The sequence below is a fragment of the Saccostrea cucullata genome, unplaced genomic scaffold (genome assembly GCF_032062105.1).
Source record: "Saccostrea cucullata isolate Sc308-1 unplaced genomic scaffold, CSIRO_AGI_Scuc_v1 ctg1170, whole genome shotgun sequence".
NCBI classification, from domain to species: Eukaryota; Metazoa; Mollusca; class Bivalvia; order Ostreida; family Ostreidae; genus Saccostrea; species Saccostrea cuccullata.
In genome coordinates this window covers 68,469-92,502 of record NW_026926035.1, presented here as the reverse complement: position 1 = coordinate 92,502, position 24,034 = coordinate 68,469, and the positions used below count along the sequence as shown (strand labels likewise).

Sequence of the window (24,034 nt, the reverse complement as noted above, 5' to 3'; positions counted from 1 at the left end):
GGGGGGTGGTATAACATAGAAGGATGAATAAACATATCCTTACAAACAAAGGACTAGGACTCCTATCAGCAACAGGTGTTCTAATTTCAAACTGAAATTGAAAAAAAAAATTAATAAAATAATATGGAATATCTCAAAGTTAAGACTCAAACTCATATGTCTTTCAAAAAAAAATCTAACCGATTTCTCTATTGGTAAATTGCCACCTCCGCTTACGGTTATTCTTGATTCGAAGACATCACTTCCTTCAAAGGATCTGTCCTGATAAATCTTAAATGTGAATATCAGCATGAGTTTAATTCAAGCATATATATTACGGTTTTTGAACCTCCAGAAACTACAAAAATAATCGAATCAGAAGAGAATCCACAAAAAAGTGACAGAAAGTATATTTCTTGTTCAAATGAATTTAATCAGCACATGAAATATATAGAAATATAGGGAGAAAAAGTGTTGTAGCAGGTTTCCACCTTCAAAGTTTAAAAATTTAAAGTAGGTCGGAATCACAGAAATATTAAAAAAAAGATTATTAGATTAGATTCTTCAATTTATTTGCCAGCTTTATGAAAATGTTCTTGTATGAAGCTCATATATATACCTATCAATTTCAGGTCCATCTGTTTTCTCATATTTTCTTTAACAAAAAACAAATATGACGGACATGGCTGTTATAGCAATCAAAAGAAACGGTATACCAATCCCTAATCCAATGATCAAGTTGACATAATCTGTAATTATACATATATAGAAATGTATAAAAGCAAAACGAAAATATGATTATATAACAATTCGGAAAGAGTTTGTTTTAGATATGGATTCTTCTTCTTCTATGCTTATTCTCTTTAAATATTAGAAATTCATCTGCTGAAAGAGAATCATAAGTATACTTCTCTGCAATAAAAATATTTATCTTGTACTTCTTTGGCTCTGAAAAGGTAAAGAGTACTGAAATTATCATGGGGTTTTGAATGTATTAATAGATGCACATTGACAAATTCAATAATTTTGCTCGATAAATTAAAAACAATACATACATCATCTCCTATTGCTGAGAACTTTTTATTTAAAAACTTACAAACAAAAAGCAAGACCCGACGTTTCAACACATATCTGTCCATCAGAACATGGGGATATATGCTGCAGAAAATCACAGAGATTGAATATTTAAGCAGTAATACACGTGTTCTGAAATGTTTATTTTACCTGAGAGATAAGATGATTATTTCATAAAGCTGGTTATTGTGTTCCGGAAATGTCCAGTAAACTGAAAATGAATAGAAAATTATTTTTGTGTGATTTACATGAACACAACTACAACAAGGCTAAAAATAATTTTAAACACTAACTATGTTAAAGACATTATCGATATAGCTTTCGTCTTCTCTTGAAACTCCTCTTGTGTTATTTCAACGGCCAGGGTTGTTTCTGCTCTAAACATGGTTTCTTTTGCAGCTTTTATCAAGGTTAAAAGAGCTTTCATTTTATTTCTCATACTTGTCAAAACTAGTTTATTATGCTTTTTTTTGAATAGTTAATTTTTCATATATTGTTTAAAAAAATCGTACAGAAAAGGGATTTAAAACTACATTTTGCTATATCACTTACTAGTTGTATACGGCTGTACTGGGCTACAATGAAAATAAGAAGGATAATAAGAGGTTGAAATATCTTTTCCATTATGTTTCTTTAAAATATCTAAAAATAATTTTTCTTATACAAGCACTTTCCACCAGCGGTGACATTGGTTCCATAGCGACAAGAACAGAAATATCTATTTTCTCCATTTTTCATAACGCAGTCCTGCAGATCTGGGTCGCATACAGCATTCCTACAGTCATATACGGGAACATCACAATAAGTCCCCCTCCCCTTATCATCACAATCACGTGTATTCTCCATCACATTCTCCATCACATTTGCATCTTTCAGAACATTGGGTACCGTACCTTTTTGCATTACATGCTAAAAATATAATGACATAAAAATCATTATCAAAGTCCATGAAACAATATATAAATGGTGCCTGTTTTGGAGGGTAACAGTTGAAATTCACACCCCGAGGAAAACCATTGTCAACCGACGAGTCAGCGGAGGTTGACAATGGTTTTCCGAGGGGTGTCAATTTCAACTGTTACCCTCCAAAACAGGCACCATTTATTTTATTATACTGAATGTCTTCTTGATTTAGGAAGTGAAAAAAAAATCGTCGATCGTCTCTACGATCACGTTTAAAAAGCTTTCAAACTCCACGCTACTTCGAAAAAGATTTACTGACCTCTTTATTGTTTATTTGATACTCTAAGAGTTCTTTATCATCTAAAATTTTGTTATTTCTGCACTCGCAAGCATGTTTCGTCTGTCGTGTGTTGTTTTCAAGTAAGCTACATCGGACGCAAGCTTTCATCGACGTCAAGTTTATTCCGGTTCTTTCAAACGCACAACTGACGTTTTGAATATTCTACGGTGAACCGTACGCGCATAATTTCCACGCATGTAACATTACCGTTTTGTTACCCGTTGTCACGTGTGTTGCTAAGGCTGAGGGTAATAGAACGGATTGTTAACTGCGTCTAAACCAATCAGATTTTAGTATTTAACATGAAAGTATAATAATACCAAATAGGAGCAGAGAAGAAACGAACCTCCGAAACATCAGAGGTGGGACCAGGTGCCATGGAGGAGTGAACATCCCCTGCTGACCGGTCACACCCGCCGTGTGCTCCTTGTCATGATCAGGAAATAACGGAAAAATCCGTCGCCAATTCAGTGAATAAATAATGGACTAAAGATAAGTATGAAAAATATCAGTCAGCATTTGACTCCATGATAAATTGTATTTGCTAACAAGGTCATTGTATCGACCATAGAACTTACGAAATTATGACATTAAACGAGACTGCTGAAATTCTTGTTGCATAAACTTGTTTGTCAATAATTTACCTCGTTTTAGAAATTGTTCATACGTAGAGCATGCTCTTGTGTATCGAATCAACTGAGATATATACACTCAGTATGCAGGTGATAAATATATATTGTTGCATAAATAAGAGAAGTTGACGATAAAAAAGTTAAAGTCATCACGTTTATCATATAGCTTGGTTCTTAGATTACCGTTAACGTCTTTTTCAAGTAAAATATCCAAGTATGAAACAGATGTGTCAGACTCTGTGGTATCTTTTATCTGAAGCTCACCACGAAAATCGTATCGACGTAGGAATGGAAATTACCATTGTTAATAGAAAATACGTCGTCGATATATCTAAATGTCGAGTTAAAGGCCACAGGAAGTGTTTTCTTTTTTTCTTCTTTTCAGACATAAAATTTTGCATAAATTTGATATATTTTTAACCAAAAGCAATGGTTTCGCTTGTTTAAGTTTACTAAACTCAAATTGAATTTCGGGTTAAAAAGGTAACGTGGTCTGAAGACTAATTATAGTATTCAAAACATTATTCACATCGACAGAAAATTTATTATATAACTCATTAAGTCAAATGCTGACTGACGTTTTTCATACTTGTTGTTAGTCTATTATTTATATACTGAATTGATGACGGATTTTCCTGTTATTTCCCGATTATTACAAGGAGCACACGGCGTGTGTGACAAGTCAGCAGGGGATGCTCACTCCTCCATGGCACCTGATCCCACCTCTGATGTTTCGGAGGTCCGTGTTTGCTCTGCTCCTATTTGGTATTGTTTTATGGACTTTGATATTGAATACTGTTTGTTATTTCCATATCGTTCATATCTCTTAATTGAAATATCCATATTTTCAATCATTTTATCTGTTGCACCATGACAAAAGTATGAAGGCAACATATCATCTCGCCGTGGAATTCGGTCGCGCTATGACCTCTTACCCCCAATTAACTTCTTACAGAATGTTTTCTCTTCCATAGGTTTATCTAACAAACATATTTGCAAATATAAATATATGGATATTAATACTGATATTTACTTGAGTAAAAAGGGAATTGCAATACTTTGAAATTTCACTTAATTTACCAGTGAAATGTCTCCTGAAAATGCCAAATTACCTAACCTCGGTGACATTCAAGGGCACAGGCTATTTGTCAATGGCTGAGATCTTCTGTGGATCAGTCTGAATACCTTCTTCGGATACTTTATATCCCACCGCTGCCACCAAAATGTAACGTGTGACCTAGGGGTTCGTTTTCAAGGGATACAGGGTCTTAATATTACCCAAATATATATAAACTTTTTCTCTGGCTCTATCTGAGCCTATAATTAATACTGGGTATTATAATTATTTAGAACAATGATTATCTATTATTTTCATGGGATACTTGTCCTTGGTTTTTTTATTTTTTTTTTATAAACAATGGGATCTACAAGCCGTGTTTCTTTGTTACCAAGTACTACATGTAAGACTGGGCTCCCTGCACCTGGTTCCAAAACCAAGTTTCTATTGTAATGAGTACTCGGTACCTCACCCTTATCCAGGGTTACTATACCTTGCACTTCACCACAATTTCTTGGCTTACCATTTACCGGCGCTCTGTACCCCAGCCTTAATTTAATTTTACTGTTTTGATTCTTCTGTTCTATTATTACCTATTATCTTCTTTTCAACTTTTCACTTTCGGATTTCGGAATGGTCGAGACTGTAGTCATTTATATAGCCCAGGGCTATACTATTCAAACAGGGGTGAACAGGCTCTTGGAATGTTCCATTATTCCAGGTCACACCAACGTTTGAATGGTATAGGCTTTTTTCACTATTACTCATTACACAAAAGGAATATGTAGAATCAACGAATAAATGAAATTTAATTATCATTCATTGATAAGACGTTATTTATAAATAATATAAAGCTAACATACAGTAATCAAACTAAGACGTTTCTTCAATAATACAAATTGGGAGCAGAGCAAACAGACCTCTAAAAACTTCAGAGGTGGGATCAGGTGCTATGGATTGGTAAGCATGCTCTTTGTATGAGCAATTTCTAAAACGAGGTAAATTATTGACAAACAAGAATATCAGCAGTCTCATTTAAAGTCATCCGTAAGTTCTATGGTTGACAATGACCTTGTCGGCAAATTCAATCTACCATTAAGTGTTGACTGACGTTTTTCATACTAATAGTTAGACAATCATTTACACACTGTATTGTAGACGGATTTTTTCCGTTACTTCCCGATCATGACAAGGAGCACACGGCGGGTGTGACCGGTCGGCAGGGGATGCTCACTCCTCCATGGTACCTGATTTCATCTCTGATGTTTTGGAGGTCCGTGTTTCCTCTGATCAAAAATTTGTATTGTTTGATTTCGGTTGTCTCCATATAATTCTCTAAGTAAATGCTGCTTTATGCTTTGGGTTGGAAGTGTAATCGCTTTGCTCTGATATAACGCTGATAAGTATGCCAAATAATTAATGTTTCGAGTATTCATTAAATTCAGATTAATGACTAACAACTAATGGTTTAATGGTTTAATAGAAGTTCATTTGACATATGTCATGTACATGTAGTCTTGTTTCCGTTCTCTCTGAAATAGAAGCAAGCTAGCATCATAAATGTAAGCTTATATACCGGTATTTCAAAATCTTTTCTCAGAAGCGGTATATCAGAAATAATGTACCTGGTAATTTGTATTATATATTGAATTGATCCTTTAAATTTATTTGACATATTTAAATAACATATCAAAGCATTATCAACTTTTTCAATTTTTTGATTACATGATAATTTAACACATCATAGAGAAAGACAAGGTCAATTCTATTAGTGCTTTACCTGTCCAGTTACTTTTAACAACCGACACACTTGCAAACACACCAGCCTGATCCACAGTATCCGCCCCTACAGCTGAGTTCGCTCTGGCAATAATTACTGCACGTCTGGTCGTTGTGATACACACAATAGCAACCATTCCCTGCCATGGCAACTTGGACAGAGGCTAGAAAATATTTACTGTCGTACATTGATTTATATTTCATGCCTTATATTACATTACTGATTTTTAGATTAAGACATAAAGTATATACGAGGGTCATTAAAATGTAGTCAAAGTCTTTCATAATCATATTATTTTTACAAGAATTTAGATCAACACATTTTCTTATGTAAAAACACTCACTTTGTCGATGTCTGAAGATTCATTCCATTTGATTAAATGGAACTCATGATAGTCCATTTTAAAAGCAACAGGTTTTGTCACCACGAAGCACGCTTAACAACATTAACAACAACGTCAAAAACAACACCGAGAATGTTTTTCAAAATTACCTTGCCTTTCTTTTTCATACATGGTTTGAAGCGTCTTACACATTCATAAAAACGTATCCAGAACGCTTTACCTATACTATTATCAGTTGTTCGAGTAGCTTATGTTAGATTGTCAGTGTTTTCAAATTCTTTACCGCGTAACTCTGCCTTCACAAGTTCCAAAGAAGTGAAGAACACATCACGTTTCATGACGCTACAAAATCTTTTGACAAAATTTTAACGATAATATAGTTCTTCGCAGACCCTAAATCGTCCGATTTAAAGTATCTACCTCTTAAAAAAATTGCATTTTCCATGTCTATACAAATGCACAGCTCATTTTTATATATTTCCTGGTTCATCCAGAATTTACAGAGTTTGTTTTAGAATCTCTCCGAATGCAAAGCTTCGTGACGTCCTTCGACGTCATCTTTTTTGCTCTTTTAATCAAGTCTATCTGTCTTTAAAAATTGACATTTTTTTAATGAAGCAATGCATTACATTATATTTAAACATCTGAAGTACTAGAAAAATACAAAAATTTTAAAAAATATATTTCATTTCGTTTAAGCGCCGTTTATTAGAGGTATGATTATAGACATTATAAAGTGTACAATAAGTAAATAACTCAATTTTGACCCTGCTCCTTGACTCCATTTTTGCTGTACTAAATCTTTGATTTTGGTAAATTTCAAGATATACATGTGTATTCATTTTTTTTACTCAAGTTATTTGAATCTATTGTTAAAATATGTGGATAAAATTTGGTCATAATATGACGTTAAATAACAAAAAGGTTATGACAAAAAAAAGATTTTTTGAATGATCCCAGTATCGAGTGTCGAGTTATTTAATCCAAATTATTTCGTTTATGGGGTTTTCCTATTGTAAAGTATGTTTCCTCTATTTTAAACTGTAGGAAGCGTAAGATCTTTGTGATATTCGATGTAAAAATATGAAGTACCTACCAAGCAAACACACACACAGCACGATCAGAATGATGGATTTCATCTCTAAGTTTAGATTTAATTCTGTGAATGAAAATATAAAAATCTACACATCTTTATATTTATACATTAATATAAAAATCAAAAGCCTTGAAAAACATAAGATAAAATACACACGACACGTAGAGTTGCTTAAAATTGTCTTACTATCTCGTTTTATCATCTTATTTGTAAGTAGCTATGATATATTTTAGAGCAACTATGCTTGTCAGAAGTAATTTCGATTAGAAAAGTTTTGAGATGCTTTTTCAAAACGACTTATAGTAACAAATATAAAAACATACCAGTAAATTTTCCAACAGTTCCGAACAGCGGTAGAACCTCCGTGGATGCTTGAAAAAGACAATTGTAACAGGATAATCAAATCTAATTTATATCGTCTTTTCCAGTGGCATGTCCTGCAAGATCTTTCGTCGTCAATTAAATTTTAATTTTCAAATTTAATATTTTTTTCAAACCAAAGACTGAGATGATGACTTACTGACGTCAAGAGTTTCCTCGTTCTACCTTTCGTCAACAGTTACACATCCTTGATAAGTGACATGTGCTCTTTTGTTTTTCGATGTTCAAAAGAATAAGTAAATATTGAAATGATGTTATACAACAATTTTTTTCTTAATTCACACAAAATAATTCAGAGATACTTAGAGTTCATTGAAATATCATATTTTATGTAAATTAAAGTTACACAATGGGACAAAATCACGTGTGACAGACTTATGAAAATTATGAGTATATAGCAAAGATATGACAATTAAACTGCACTATAAAGCGAGAAAAGACTGCACAATATAAGTGCCGGAAAAACAAAGGTTGTATCTACTGTTTCGTTGTTTTCGTGTATGTCAAGGTCATGCCACTTTTATATTTAGATCTAACTTGTAAACAACATTCAACTGGAACATGCAAAGGTGAGAAATATGTTCTAACAACTTTTTAAAAGGATTGCATAAAAATTTTTGATCTACTTATATTCCTGGGTACTTGAGATCATAGTAACAATGGTAACATTCAAATTTTCTGCGCCTGCGTACAATAGGGAGGAAGAAGTAAAGCAATATTTTCGTTATAAAATTAGTTTTACTTTTATTTTTTTTTCCATAAATGTAGATTTTTTTAGGTTCTGAAACCTCTAATTTTCTAAAACCTATTACTTTCAGGAATTGATCACAATTTTCTCGGGTCATGAGAATTCTACGTTTGACAATTTTCCCCTTTGTGTGTCACGGTGTTTATGTAAGTCTTTCAAACACAGGTCTGAAATTTAAACTGAATGCTGAAAATTTTCTAAAAATCATATAAAAACTGGCATAGCCTACATTGTGAATTCGTGAACTGATGACTTCTTCTGACTGATGAATGAAGATAAATCGTTAAAGAAATCAATTTTGAATAAATTTTCTTTTATTATTTTTTTATGTTTTTCATGCATTTAATTTCTATTCTTACTGATATATAATGTGAAATTTCGCATATCACTATCATGCCACGGATAATCGAGAATGAAATAAATTGCACCCTTACGAAGAGGCGATGTCTCAGTATGAGTGAAAAGTTCCAGAAAGAGGCGCTAAAAATGAAAAAAAAAACCAAACAAATGAAAGAGCTTATGAAAAGACGCCTTGCTTTTACTCGTTTTCCATTAGGTGTAATATACATGCATGGCCAGTATGGATCAGAAATATTTCATTATTGGTTTGTTTGTGCTTTTTAACAAGTTCTCGTAACTAAAATATCTGGACATTGTTTTGTGTACAACCTATGCTCAGATAGAAACGGTTTTAGGGGAAATCCTAATCCCTTTGAGAATTTTTTAGTTATTTACTTTAAATAGTAAAGTAACCAAACAATTACCTTGGACTTTAACTAAACACTCTCCTCCCTATTGTAAAGTGACTATAAGAGCTGTCTTATGATTCTTATAATTCTCATTTTATTACAAGACGAGTGTAACAGGTGAAAGGGCTCTGATTACTTCTCAATACACGTTATTGAACGTCTCGGATTTTGATTGTTTATATATTTTCTTGTAGCTAGAGATAAAAGATACCACAGAATCTGACACATCTGTTTCATATTTGAATATTTTACTTTCAAAAAGACGTTAATGATAATCTAACATCCAAGATCGATGATAAACGTGATGACTTTAACTTTTCTTTCGTCAATTAACCTTACTTATGCAGCGATATTGCTTCATCACCTGCATACGGGGTTGATATATCTCAGTCGATTCGATACACAAGAGCATACTCTATGTATGAATAATTTTCAAAACTAGGTAAATTATTTACGAACAAGTTGAGTAAACAAGAATATTATATCAGCAGTCTCGCTAAAAGTAATCCTTTCGTAAGTTTTACCTTGTCAGCTGATACAATTTATCATTGAATTAAAAGCTGAATGACTTTTTCAAACTAATTATTAGTCCATTATTTATACACTGAATTGACAACAGATTTTTTTGTTATTTCCCGATAATTACAAAGAGCTCACGGTCGGCATAACCGGTCAGCAGGGGATACTCACTCCTCCATGGCGACTGATCCCACCTCTTATGTTTTGAAGGTCCTTATTTGCTCTGCTTCTATTTTGTATTGTTTTTTGTAATTTTAGCCTTGAACACTTTTTGTTATCTACATATGTTTCATGAAATATACGGAGACAACGAACAGTATTGAACTTCAAAAGTCCAATTAACAATGCAAAATTGGTGTGGAGCACACTTAGACCTCCAAAACATCTTAGGTATCATTACGTCCAAAGCCGAGCAATATTTTTCATGCTAATTGTTAGACTCTTTAATCCGAATTGTCAGCGGATTTTTTCTGTTATTTCTTAAACATGACAAGAAGTCAAGAAGCGCTAGGTGGATGTGATTGGTTGGCAGGGGATACTCACTCCTGATCCCGCCTATGATGTATGAGGGAGCAATGTTTGCTTTATCTCTGATATTCATTGCTTGAATAGACTTTTTAGCTGATATTCTGTTCGTTATCTCCAAATATTTAAAACAGACATTCCTCTCTATTGCGATGGATAAAAAACAAAACTAAGTCTTTTATGGATGATTTATTATTAATTTAAATTAAAAATGAAAACATCCTTCATTTCAAATAAAGCAAAAAGAAAATAAAATAGCTGAATATAGATCTATACAAATTCATATGTACTTGGTTTATTGATCTATCGGCAATGAATAGGGAAAATTACTTGCAAACAAAAAGAAAAAAATTCTAAAACAATGTTATGTTAAAGATCGTGACTGTATTTGATTTGTGTTTGTAGAAACTTTTTAAAAAAATATTCTACTTCATCTGTAATCTAATTATTATCAACATATTTATATTTCAAATGTTGCTGACACCAACAACCAACCCTGATCTTAAGAGAACTACAGGTTAAAAAAATTTGTTACCAGTAGAAACAAATAAAGAAAATTATTCTAAATGTCAAGTAAAACACTCCTTTTATACTTGATAGTCTAAATACGATATCCCTTCCTATATAAAATGAATTAATCTCAAACAGCACATGACACAACAAAGGTAATATTTGTATACAAGAGTACTAGTTAAATATAGGTCATACGACAGTATTAATCTAGAAAAACTACATGTATATTACAAAAAGAAACTAAAGTAACATTATTATTTTCACACGAAAGAAAAAAAACCTTTATTCTCTATGGCGACTTGTAAAGCTGTCTCTCTGTAAAATATAAAATTATAAATTTATATTCTACGATTGTTTAAGGATTATTTCAAAATAAATTGAACAAAACAAAGGGAGGATCAGTACAACATGGATGGATGTTAAGAATAAACATATCCTTACAAACAAAGGATTGGGTCTCCTTTCAGCGACAGGTCTTCTGATTTCAAACTTAAATATAAAAAATTAATCAAATAATATCAATGAATTATCTCAAATTCAAGACTCAAACTCAAATGTTTTTCAATAAGAAAATCTTACCGATTTTTCTGTAGGTAAATACGATCGCGTGAAATCCCAGAAAGAATCCGAATTACTTTGATCTGCAAAAATATGCATGTTATAAACTGTATTTAATCAAACCCTCAATAAAGCAATTTGAGCTGCAATTTTGAAATTTTATTTTGCTAGTAAAATGTGTTATATGACAAATTTTTTATGTAACTTAAACCATTATGATCAATTAGACTAAAAAAAAAGCAGTAGAAAGACGGTCTACATTCAATCAATGTACGGTTTCATATAAGAAATCATTATTGTACGGGACGACAATAATGTAATTTTGATTCAATTGAAGCTTATAAATAGTTCTCCCATCGCAAATATGAACAAAAGAAATTTATTAACGTTATTTTTTTTGTCATTGAAATAGTTATTTACAATTTTACAACAAAACTGTCCAACAAGTTGCAGCTCATGGTTAACCCTGAAAGTTGCAACAACATAGAAAATATTAATGTCTGTGTAATGACAAATATTGACGGTGCCACCATAATTTTCCAAAGAATTGGTGTAAAAACATTCAAGAATATACTTTGAATCCTGTCAAATACAACCAAAAAGTACGCTGCTTTGTATTTTTGATTATATATTTCCTACCATATGGTCGCCCGCGTGGCGCAGTGGTTAGAGAGTCTACTCTAGAGTCCTAAAGTAAGCAGTTGATCCTTACGTCGCGGGTTTGAATCCCTCTGTGAAACATGGAGACAGGTCCTTTGGATAAGACCATATAAACCGACGTCCCGTGTCGCAGTAAGTTCTGGCACGAAAAATGAATGGACCTAAGTGCCAAGCATATGACAAAATTTGTAGCCATCCATCGGAAAGTGTTGGTGTCTCCATTTGAATGAAAAATTCTTTAAAGGGACGTAAAATAACACACACTCACGCAATCATTTCATATGTAAAGTCATAAATGAATTATATGGACTTTATTCTAAATTTTACTACTCAAAATTCGTCTATACTTCATTTATGCATAAGGCTCACATCAGAAAATAAACATTTTTTTTTGTTTTCCTAGGCATCTGATTCACCAGATAATGATGTTATCTAACAAGAATTAAAATTAGAAGAATATGTTGACTTTAAATACGGCAAGTTCGGCTATGCATTTTAGGATTAAAATCATGTACGTTTATTTCAACGTATATTTATAAGATAAACTATGATTAACAACAGAGATAATGGTTTAAATTCAAAACTTAAAGTGTCTGTTTGATTTTTCAAATGTTAAACTTTAAATTCAGCCCATTATTTGGATGTACTACATGCGGGGAAGTTGCACAAAAAGAACCGTTTATTTCCTGTTGTGCTGCAGAATATTCAAATATTTTAAATGTGTCCTTTATCCTTTGTTCCGAAGTTTTAATTTCGTATAATGAAAAAAAAAAGATTAATATTCTGATATAAGTATTGATTTCGAATGGATAAGAAATATAAAAAATTATATTTAAAAACATGCATATTAAAATGCATGAGTATATTAAAACGGGGAAATGGTGTATACACAAGCCATTTATCCTACCAAGATAACACCCCTTGTGGCCATCATCATTCCTAATCCCTGTGGTACCCTTCTGATGCCATGTGGGCGTGGTGTTTGAACTTTGTATCGTAATATTGCTCTGTCTCCTGATATCGCTTTCCGAGGACCATGGAAATTTTAAACTAAACGGAACTTTGCCATCTCTGCCGACGGGTATTCTTGATTCGAAGGCATCACTGCCTTCATAGGATCTGTCATGTTGAATATTGAATGTGAATATCAGCTTGTTTTTAATTCAAACATATATATTACGGTTGTTAAACAGCCAGAAACTACAAAAATAATCGAATCAGAAGAGAATGCAAGAAAATGTAACAGAAAGTATATTTCTTGTTCGAAAGAATTTAATCAGCACATAACGTGCTGAATGAAATATATAGAAATATATGGAGAAAAATATTTTTAAAAAGTGTTGTAGCAGGTGTCAATGTTTAAATTTTCAAAAGTTATAGTGGGAGGGAATCACAGAAATATATATAAAAAACTATAAGATTAGATTTCTCATTTTATTTGAAAATGTTCTTGTATGAAGCTCATATATGTACCTATCAATTTCAGGTCCATCTCTCTTCTCATATTTTCTTTTACAATAAACAAAAATGACGAACATGGCTGTTATAGCAATCAAAAGAAACGGTATACCGATTCCTAATCCAATGATCAAGTCGACATAATCTGTAATCAAACAAATATAGGAAGGTATAAATGATCCGGCATAAAAGCAAGATAAAAATGTGATAATATAATATTCCAAAAAGACTTTGTTTTAGATACGGACCCTCACTCTCTTTAAATATTTAAGATGTAATTGCTGTAAGAATTCATAAGTTTACTTCTCTCCAATAAAACTATTTACCTTGTACTTCTTTGGTTCTGCAAAGGAAAATAATACAGAAAAATTATTGGGTTTTAAATGTATAAGTAGGTACACACTGACAAATTCAATAATTTTGCTCGATAACTTAGAAGCAATATATATACATCACCTCCTATTGCTGTGAACTTTTTTCGAAATACTTACAAACAAGAAGCAGGACCCGACGTTTCAACACATATCTCTCCATCAGAACACGGAGATATGTGCTGCAGGAAGTCACATTGATTGTCCGCATTATCTAATACCAGTTCTGCGAAAATGTAAAACACAATTAGTCATGTAATCTTTATCGTCTGTGATGAAATTTTTCTTTTGATTAACAAGTTGTCTAAAAAGTGTAATTTACTACATAGATATGGCTGAAATAATGACGGTGTAAAGGAAGATATATTCGATCAATCAGTAAAAATGTAATTCTTTTAAAATAAAATTTGAATAAACAATATCTTATAACTCAAAAGATATGTGACAAAAAACGAACCATTCCCTTGCTCGTTGACAATTTTGACAAGGGAAACTGTACTGTTTCTGTCCAGGGATTCCAACACAACAGATTTACCCAACAGCTGTTTTGTGGCCCATACATACTGGCCTGCCTGGTTATGTGGAATCTCATTTTTTCTTGCAATTATTTCATATTTGATGTTCAAACTTCCAAGTCTAAAACAAAAATTTCAATCATACTAAAAGACTAAACATCTATTTTTACAATACTTTAAACTAGCATCTTTTATCACTTGAAATGTAAATCAAATAATTTAGAATATGACTGTTAAAGAAAGTTTATATTGTACAAAATACCTGGTATTAAAGCAGTGATTCAGAGGTTCTGAAATGTTCATTTTACCTGATAGATAAGATGATTAATTCATTAAAGCCGGGTATTCGGCTCCTAAAATGTCCAGTAAACTGAAAATGAATTGAAAATTATTTATGTATGATTTACATGAACACAGCTATAACAACGTTTCAAATCATTTAAAACACTCACTATGTTAAATACGTCGTCCACAATAGCTTTCGTCTTCTCTTGAAACTCCTCTTGTGTAATTTCAACGGCCAGGGTTGTTTGTGCTCTAAACTTTATTTCTTTTGCAGCTTTTTTCAAGATGAATAAATATAACATTTTATTTCTAATACTTGTCAAAACTATAATGATATCTTTTTGAGTAGTAATATATTTTCTTATGTTTATAAATAAAAATCATAGAGAAAGGGATTTAAAATTACATTTAGCTATATCACTTACTAGTTGTATACGGTTGTACTGGGGCTACAATAAAAATAAGAAGGATTAGAAGAATTTGAATTGTCTTTTCTATTATGATTCTTTAAAAAATCTAAAACATTTTTTTCTTACACAAGCATATTCCACCAGTGGTGCCATTGGTTCCATAGCGACAAGAACAGAAATATTTGTTTTCTTCACTTTTTCTGACGCAGTCCTGCAGATCTGGATCGCAAACAGAAGTTCCATTCCTACAATCATCTACGGGAACATCGCAATGAGTCCCATTCCACTTGTCATGACAGATGCACATTCCCGTGACGTCATCACAATCACGTGTATTCTCCATCACACATTTGCAGCTTTCAGAACATTGGGTACCGTACCTATTTGCATTGCATGCTAAAAATATAACAAGACATAAAATCAATCTCATATTATGTCATCCTAATAGTTCTACACTATAATGACTTCTTTAGACTGGAATATCTACATATAGCTTTTATCATGATATAATCAACAATGAATGAAATAATAAACCATTGTTTCAGACTCTGATTTTGATCACGAAGACATAAATTCAAATTTGGGGAGTATATGTATCTTCGTTTTGACATACAAAAAAGGAACAAAGTGTCATATTCTAAAGAAATAATTTATATGAGCATAAGGCAAAAGAAAACAAACTTTTCTTGCCTGAGCAATTGATACCATCTCCTGAGAATCCAGCATTACATATACAATTGTAGCTATCTGCTGTGTCTTCACAAGTAGAATTCATGTGACAGATGTCGATCCCTGCCTTACATTCGTCAAGGAACTCGCATGTAGTTCCATTCCAATATTCTTTACACGTGCAGTTACCATTCACATTATTACAGTCTGCTGTACCATCCATATTGCACTTGCAGGTTTCTAAACATTGATCTCCAAACATTATACTGTTACAACCTTCATCAAAATAAACACATTAATATTTGACTAGATGCAGAAATCCAACTACAAAAATACTAAAAATAAGTTCTAAGTTTCAAAAATGCTTTAACAAGTGACAGAGAAATTATTTTTGAAAAATCAACACATCTTCTGGTTTATTATGAAGAAAGCAAATATATATAAGAGCAATACGAGATAAACTGTGAAAACACTCACCAACACAGTGTCCATCAACAAGTTTGAACCCCTCCATGCAATTACACGAGTAGGATCCGTTTAAATTGATACACTCAGAATGATTTTGGCAAATGGTTGTGTTTACACATTCGTCTATATCGTTGCCACAGTGGGCACCATTCCATCCACTTCTACAAACACAGGATCCCGTCACTTTGTCACAAGATTCTGTGTTGTTGGGGTTACACAAACATTGCTCCTGACAATTCTTTCCATGAAAACCATCCTTGCATTCTAAGTTTAATTAATAACATTAATGTCTTTCAAAAATTGTTTTAAATTCAACAGACAAGAATGATTAACATTACAACTACATCATCTTGTAGTTAGGAAGAAAATGTATTGAATTGGCTTGGAATAGAGTTAATAAATTATTCGATTAATCATGAAATGTCTTACCCACACACATCATTTCAGCAAGTGTAAATCCATCCTTGCAAACACATGTGTAGGACCCGTCAGAATTGACACAGATTGAATGTTTGGGACAGATAGATGTATTTGAACACTCATTGATATCATCATTGCACTTGGAGCCGTTCCAACCCTGTTTACAATTACAAGAACCCGTCACCTTGTCACAAGAGGCCGTGTTGTTAAGGTTACATAAACACTGCATCTGGCAATTCCTACCATAACTTCCATTTTCACATTCTAAATTGATAAAATTAGTTCAGTTTCAAATCATTGCAAAACAGAGCTGATTCATTTCACTCAATATCAAACGATGTAATATTCTGCACATGGTTATCCCAAAGAATGTTTCGAGTTACTTTCAAATTTTGTGTAAATGCAAATGATCATTAGTAAAACGTTTTAACAAAGATAATAAGGAAAATAGTTTACCGATACAAAGTCCCCCCAGAAGGGTAAATCCATCCATGCATTCACACTTGTAGGAACCATTAGAATTGGAACATTCTGCATGTTCTGGACAGATCGAGGTATTTGAACATTCGTTAATGTCTTCATCACAATTTAAACCACCCCAACCTTCTCTACAGATGCATACACCGGTTTCTTTGACACATAATTCTGTAGTGTTTGAGTTACAAGAACACTGACTCGTGCAATTCAATCCAAAATATCCATGTTTACAATCTATTTGGGAAAAGACTTAGATTACACATAAATCTTATATAAAACTAAATTTGACAAATTCTAAATTTATTTTTGGTTCGGTGTAACTTAATATGCACTATTTTAACGCTCTTATGTAATGCCTTCGTCTAAATCTTTTGGGAAAGTGGTGTTAGGAAGTTTGCTCGCGTATATTTAAAAGACAGTCGTACACAATAAACTGCTGCACATTAGGTTCAACACTATACAATAATTTCCACCACTGTACAAGATTTTTTAAAATAAAAAATCCGATAGAGAGACAAATAATACAGAAAGGATGGAATGCAGTGGTTTTAGGAAAAGCAAAGGTTAAAAGTATCGCTCTAGACTCAAGGACTAAGCCAACAGTTGATTCATTATTTGTGAGTTAGAACGTGGAGACCGGTCCTTTTGGTGAGACGGTATAAATTGAGGGTTAGTTTTGCAGAAAGAGCTTTTACGAATAAGGTCTTGCTGCTCAAAGGTCTATACTATCAAGTATAACACAAAATCATTAAATGAGAACTCTTACCACTGCAGTATCCACCAACAAGTGTGAATCCCTCATTGCAATTGCACGAGTATGATCCATCAAAATTTTTACACTCAGAATGCACTGGACATATAGAGGCATTGGAACACTCATTTACATCCTCAATGCACTGGGACCCATTCCAACCTTCTTTACAAACACAGAAACCGGTCGATTTGTCACAAGATCTGGTGTTGTTTTGATTACATAGACACTGCATCTGGCAGTCCTTCCCATACAATCCATTTACACATTCTACAAGGATGAAGCATTGTAAGTAAGCTTATAATATCTTCATTAGCTATTCACGCTAAATTTCAATAGCTAGCTAAGTCATTGATTTCTATCAAAGAACCAGTTTCCTGAAAATTTCGATAGTTTTAAAAATAACTTCTCCTAAGGCTGGTCACAAAAAGTTTTGTTTCAGAGCAAGGTAAAACGATGGTTTACTTGGAAAAAAGGCACAATACTTTTGAGTAAAAACGTAAAGGAAAGTGTCATCAATATCAATTGGAAAGATGGAGGAAACACCATAGGTTCGAAGGAAATAAATTAACAGTGTTGAAAAAGATATTGTTTTCGGTCATCTTGATCAATTCTTTTCCTTTTTCTTGAGTGTAGTTCTCACAGATTTGGGGGTAAAGGGCTTTGACTCCTTTTAAATAGTTTCTTTCCTTTGTACGAAAAAAACAGTGAAACACTTACCAACACAGTGTCCATCGTTTAATGTAAATCCATCCATGCAATTACATGAGTAAGACCCATTTAAATTAATACACTCAGAATGATTCGAGCAAACTGATTCATTCAAACATTCGTCTATATCCCCATTGCACCGAGAGCCAGTCCATCCACTTCTACAGACACAGGCCCCCGTCACTTTGTCACAAGATTCTGTGTTGTTAGGGTTACATGAACACTGTTCTTTGCAATTCTTTCCATGAAACCCATCCATGCATTCTAAGTATAATTTATAACGGTAAAGTCAGTCGGAAAAGAGTTTCATTTAAATAGACAAGAAAGATTGACATTACAAGCAAATGACCCTGTTGCCAAGAAGAAAATATGGGTAGTTGATTGGAGTTCATAACAAATTATTCAATGATTCATGAAATGTCTTACCCACACACATCATTTCAGCCAGGGTAAATCCATCCTTGCAAACACACGTGTAGGACCCGTCAGAATTGACACAGATTGCATTTTCAGGACAGATAGATGTATTTGAACACTCATTGATATCATCATTGCACTGGGAGCCATTCCAACCCTGTGTACAATTACAAGAACCCGTCACCTTGTCACAAGAGGCCGTGTTGTTAAGGTTACATAAACACTGCATCTGGCAATTCCTACCATAACTTCCATTTTCACATTCTAAATTGAAAAATTAGTTCAGATTCATATCATTGCAAAACAGAGCCGATTCATTTCATTCAATATCAACTGATGTAATATTCTGCACATGGTATCTATCCCCAAAGAACTCATATTTAATTTTACTGCAAATGGCTATCAGTAAAACGTTTTTACGAATGATTGCGAGGAAAATCGTTTACCGATACAAAGTCCCTCTCGAAGAGAAAATCCATCCATGCATTCACACTTGAAGGAACCGATAGAGTTGGTACAGGCTGCATGTTCTGGACAGATCGAGGTGTTTGAACATTCGTTAATGTCTTCATCACAGTTTAATCCACCCCAACCTCCTCTACAGATGCATTCACCGTTCTCTTTTACGCACACCTCTGTTGTGTTTGGGTTACAGGAACACTGACTCATGCAATTCATCCCAAAATATCCATGTTTACATTCTATTTTGAATAAATAAAAGTCTTTCAGAAGAATTGGATGACACATACAATGATGATAATGGAAGAAAAAAAGTGAAACGCTTACCAACACAATTTTCACCAACAAGTGTAAATCCCTCAATGCAATTACATGAGTAGGACCCGTTTAAGTTGATACACTCAGAATAATTCGAGCAAATCGATTTGTTAACACATTCGTCTATATCGTCGTTGCACCGTGGCCCACTCCATCCACTTCTACAAACACAGGCCCCCGTCACTTTGTCACAAGATTCTGTGTTGTTGGGGTTACACAAACATTGCTCCTGACAATTCTTTCCATGAAAACCATCCTTGCATTCTAAGTTTAATCAATAACATTAATGTTAGATGGAAAATAGTTTTATTTTCAATCGAATAAAATTGACATTAGAAGCACATAACAGTGTTGTCCAGAAGAAAATACAAGGAATTTGATTTCAGTTCTAACAAATAATTCAATAATTCATAAAATATCTTACCCACACACATCATTTCAGCAAGTGTAAATCCATCCTTGCAAACACATGTGTAGGACCCGTCAGAATTGACACAGATTGAATGTTTGGGACAGATAGATGTATTTGAACACTCATTGATATCATCATTGCACTGGGAACCGCTCCATCCCTGTGTACAATTACAAGAACCCGTCACCTTGTCACAAGAGGCCGAGTTGTTAAGGTTACATAAACACTGCATCTGGCAATTCCTACCATAACTTCCATTTTCACATTCTAAATTGATAAAATTAATTTAGATTCATATCATTGCAAAACTGATGTAATATTCTGCACATGTTATCTATCCCCAAAAGAACCCAAATTTGATTTTACTGCAAATGGTTATCAGTAAAACGTTTTTACCAATAATTGCAAGGAAAATCGTTTACCGATACAAAGTCCCTCTCGAAGAGAAAATCCATCCATGCATTCACACTTGAAGGAACCATTAGAGTTGGTACACTCCGCATGTTCTGGACAGATCGAGGTATTTGAACATTCGTTAATGTCTTCATCACAGTTTAAGCCACCCCAACCTTCTCTACAGATGCATTCACCGTTCTCTTTTACACACACCTCTATTGTGTTTGGGTTACAGGAACACTGACTCATGCAATTCATCCCAAAATATCCATGTTTACATTCTATTTTGAAAAAAAAAATATTTTAGAAGAATTGTATGACACGTAAAATAATGATCAAGAAAAAAAACAGTGAGACACTTACCAACACATTGTCCATCGTTAAGTGTAAATCCCTCCATGCAATTACATGAGTAGGACCCATCTAAATTGATACACTCAGAATGATTCGAGCAAACAGATTTGTTTTGACATTCATCTATATCGTCGTTGCACCGAGGCCCACTCCATCCACTTCTACAGACACAGGTTCCTGTCACTTTGTCACAAGATTCTGTATTGTTGGGGTTACACAAACATTGTTCCTGACAATTTTTTCCATGAAAACCATCGTTGCATTCTAAGTTTAATTAATAACATTAATGTCAGTCGGAAAAGAGTTGCATTTCAATAGAAAAGAAACATTAATTTTAGACGCAAATGACAGTATTGTTCAGAAGAAAATACAGAGAATTTGATTTGACTTCATAACAAATACTGTATGTGTACAAAAATTAACGTATTCAAAATTTAATACAATCACCAAGTATAGAGTTGTTGGTGTAGTCATAATTTAGTGCTACACATGATTCATTTTTGTGAGTTAGAATGGGGAGACTGGTCCTTTTCGTGTATAAATTGAGGATTAGTTTTGCAGATGTAGCTCACACGAAGAAGATTCCTTGCTGCTCAATGGTCTATACTATCGAGTATAAAACAGAATCAATAAATGAGAACTCTTACCACTGCAGTATCCACCAACAAGTGTGAATCCCTCATTGCAATTGCAAGAGTATGATCCATCAAAATTTCTACACTCAGAATGCTCTGGACATATAGAGGCATTGGTACACTCATTCACATCCTCAATGCATTGGGGCCCATTCCAACCTTCTTTACAAACACAGAAACCTGTCACTTTGTCACAAGATTCGGTGTTGTTGTGATTACACAGACACTGCATCTGGCAATCCTTCCCATAATATCCACTCAGACACTCTTATTTAGAAAAATAGTAAAAAGGCAAATTATTTTATGGATTTTTGAAATAATTGTTTTTCAGAATTATAAGCATATTATATGATGCAAGATTACTGCTTTAAAATAAATAATATAGAAAGCCCCCCCCCTCCCGAGATTAAGTAGCTTACTTTTTCTCACATTCTTGACAATTTGGTTCCCCTTCCTACTTCAAATTGATAAAGTTTGCTAAAATTGTGTTTTCATTATAGCTCTCATTCTATTATCCAAAAATTAGCACACTTATTAGGTTTTATGAATACAATATACTATATTTCTGTGGACTGTCAGTAACAAACTTAACAAGTAATTTGGGTATACAGTTTTTTTCTACTTAATTTGATTTTTGTCTATGGAACAAGATAAAGATAACAAAAAATGAAACGATTTCAGAAAAAAAAATGACGAATATAGTCAAAAATATGTAAAGGATGTTTCATAAAGTTGATCTCAAAGAGAAATTAAATTTTCACTCGGACATATTTCTTACCTAAGCAACCGTTAGTTGAATTGTGAAATCCTTCTTCACAATCACATCTATAAGACCCAACGGTGTTCATACAGACTTCATGTTCTCCTTGACACAGCTGATCAGTGTCATTACATTCATTGATATCCTGATCACATGACTCCCCCGTCCAACCAGACGCACAGACACAACCACTTATATGGTCACATCTCTCGGAACCCCGCCCACATTGACATTCTTGTAAGCAATTCTCACCAAACAATCCCTCTATACACACTAGACGAAAAAAGAGGCTTCAAGAAAATGTTTTTAGCGCTGCTGAACTGCAGTAGGTTTCACAAACATGTAAAACCTAATGAAGTTTTGCTGATGCAATTGTCATTGGGTTAAGTACTGATAATTTTGGTCACAATAGGGAAAAATGGGATAAATAAATTTTAAATATTTTTGTAATTTATTTCAATATCAGAATATTGGTTTTATTAATGAAAAGTAAACATAAAAATATCGTTCATTCTCACATAACTTACATGCATATAAGGAAAAGCATTATGATTTTTTTTATGAAAGACTAGGACACTTTACAGTTTACCCATGCATATATATATTATGCTGATTATCTGCAAGTCACCATTTATATCATAATAAAATAATTTAGAAAATTTTCAGATTTCTTTATTAAGAAGAACATACTAAAAATACCTTCACATGTTTTTCCATCATTTTGCAAGGTATATCCTATCCTACATGCACATTCAAATGAACCATCTTTATTTGTGCAATTTTGCTCACATGTATGGGCTAGGCTACACTCGTCAATATCTTAAATATAAATATAGCATATTTGATAAAGTAAACAATATGAAAATATTAATAAATGTGAAAAAAGTATACTGTCATAAAAGTACCTTTGCAAGTTCTATTGTCAAGATTAAGTTCGTATCCTGATTCACAAAAGCAGTATCCTTGAACTTTATTTGATGAATCGTGGTCGGTAAGGCATCCATAACTACAGTTCAGTTCCGGAAATAAATCACACACGTCAGACACTAAAAGAAGAGCTAAGCACTGAAAATATCTAATAAGGAAAAACAGTGGAACAGGTGGAGAGAAAATACCCTGGACAAGTCTGGGATTAGAACCTAGGTATATTGAATTTCAAGTCAGGTGTTCTACAAACTGAAAAATGTGGCCATTGGTGATCGTACCCGTCTAATCACCACAATAGTAAAAGACTTATAAATCCGGAATATACCAATAGGCCTTGGCATTTCCGTGATTACAATTTTTTGTCTCCGCCCTATATAGGAAAGAAATCGTGATGCATGTGATATTAAATTGTATAAACAACAATGCAGTGCAGTGCTTGTGTCCTTGATATTCAGTAAAAGAAGTTGGATCTTTAAAGAAAACATAATGTTAACGATGTATATAACAGAATCAGTATATTGATAATGATTAAGAACATAAACTCATTAAAATATTGAAATTAAAAACTGAAGGCGGAGCAAATACTATGAACACATGTGAGATTAAGTTCCTAGGAGAAGTCAAAGATCTCTATAATTTATTGAACTCACACTCTTATATGTCACTGATAACCACTATATTTTTCTTTAATTTCTTGAAAGAAATATCATCAATTGGAACAAAAATACCTTTTTCACAATTCCTTCTATCATTGTGTAGTGCAAAACCAAATTCACATTCGCAATTATAACCACCATTTGTGTTGATGCAGATTTGGGAACAACCATGGATATTCTGGGTACATTCATCAACATCTGAAAAGAGTAATTACTTGTTCTTAAAATGTTAACTAATAAGGAAAGGGTTCTGATAAGTGTATTTGGAAAAGATACTTTTTTTCTTTTCTTTTTTGGGTGGGTGGGGG

General features: G+C 33.1%; 1 protein-coding gene and 1 long non-coding RNA gene across 2 annotated transcripts in view; both read right to left on the bottom strand.

Moving 5' to 3' along the window:
- Positions 1-5,448: 5,448 nt before the first annotated feature.
- LOC134270436 (uncharacterized) lies at positions 5,449-7,623 on the bottom strand. Its single transcript, XR_009992825.1, has 4 exons — positions 7,528-7,623; positions 7,205-7,267; positions 5,766-5,928; positions 5,449-5,517 (listed from the first exon to the last, which is right to left on the bottom strand). It is a non-coding gene; the product is annotated as an uncharacterized LOC134270436 (long non-coding RNA).
- Positions 7,624-14,165: 6,542 nt separating this feature from the next.
- Positions 14,166-24,034, bottom strand: part of LOC134270437 (fibrillin-2-like) — a 29,392-nt gene continuing 19,523 nt past the window's right edge. Inside the window, exons 22-42 of the mRNA XM_062752658.1 lie at positions 23,799-23,924; positions 23,049-23,189; positions 22,843-22,962; positions 22,162-22,416; positions 21,396-21,650; positions 20,758-21,012; positions 20,421-20,675; positions 20,011-20,265; positions 19,596-19,850; positions 19,256-19,510; positions 18,819-19,073; positions 18,402-18,656; positions 17,697-17,951; positions 16,910-17,164; positions 16,463-16,717; positions 16,043-16,297; positions 15,587-15,841; positions 15,023-15,292; positions 14,912-14,935; positions 14,654-14,760; positions 14,166-14,322 (exon numbers count right to left, since the gene is read on the bottom strand). Of these exons, the coding sequence (XP_062608642.1) occupies positions 14,296-14,322; positions 14,654-14,760; positions 14,912-14,935; positions 15,023-15,292; positions 15,587-15,841; positions 16,043-16,297; positions 16,463-16,717; positions 16,910-17,164; positions 17,697-17,951; positions 18,402-18,656; positions 18,819-19,073; positions 19,256-19,510; positions 19,596-19,850; positions 20,011-20,265; positions 20,421-20,675; positions 20,758-21,012; positions 21,396-21,650; positions 22,162-22,416; positions 22,843-22,962; positions 23,049-23,189; positions 23,799-23,924 (4,385 nt within the window). The 3' untranslated portion in view covers positions 14,166-14,295. The remainder of the gene's footprint in view (positions 14,323-14,653; positions 14,761-14,911; positions 14,936-15,022; positions 15,293-15,586; positions 15,842-16,042; positions 16,298-16,462; positions 16,718-16,909; positions 17,165-17,696; positions 17,952-18,401; positions 18,657-18,818; positions 19,074-19,255; positions 19,511-19,595; positions 19,851-20,010; positions 20,266-20,420; positions 20,676-20,757; positions 21,013-21,395; positions 21,651-22,161; positions 22,417-22,842; positions 22,963-23,048; positions 23,190-23,798; positions 23,925-24,034) is intronic.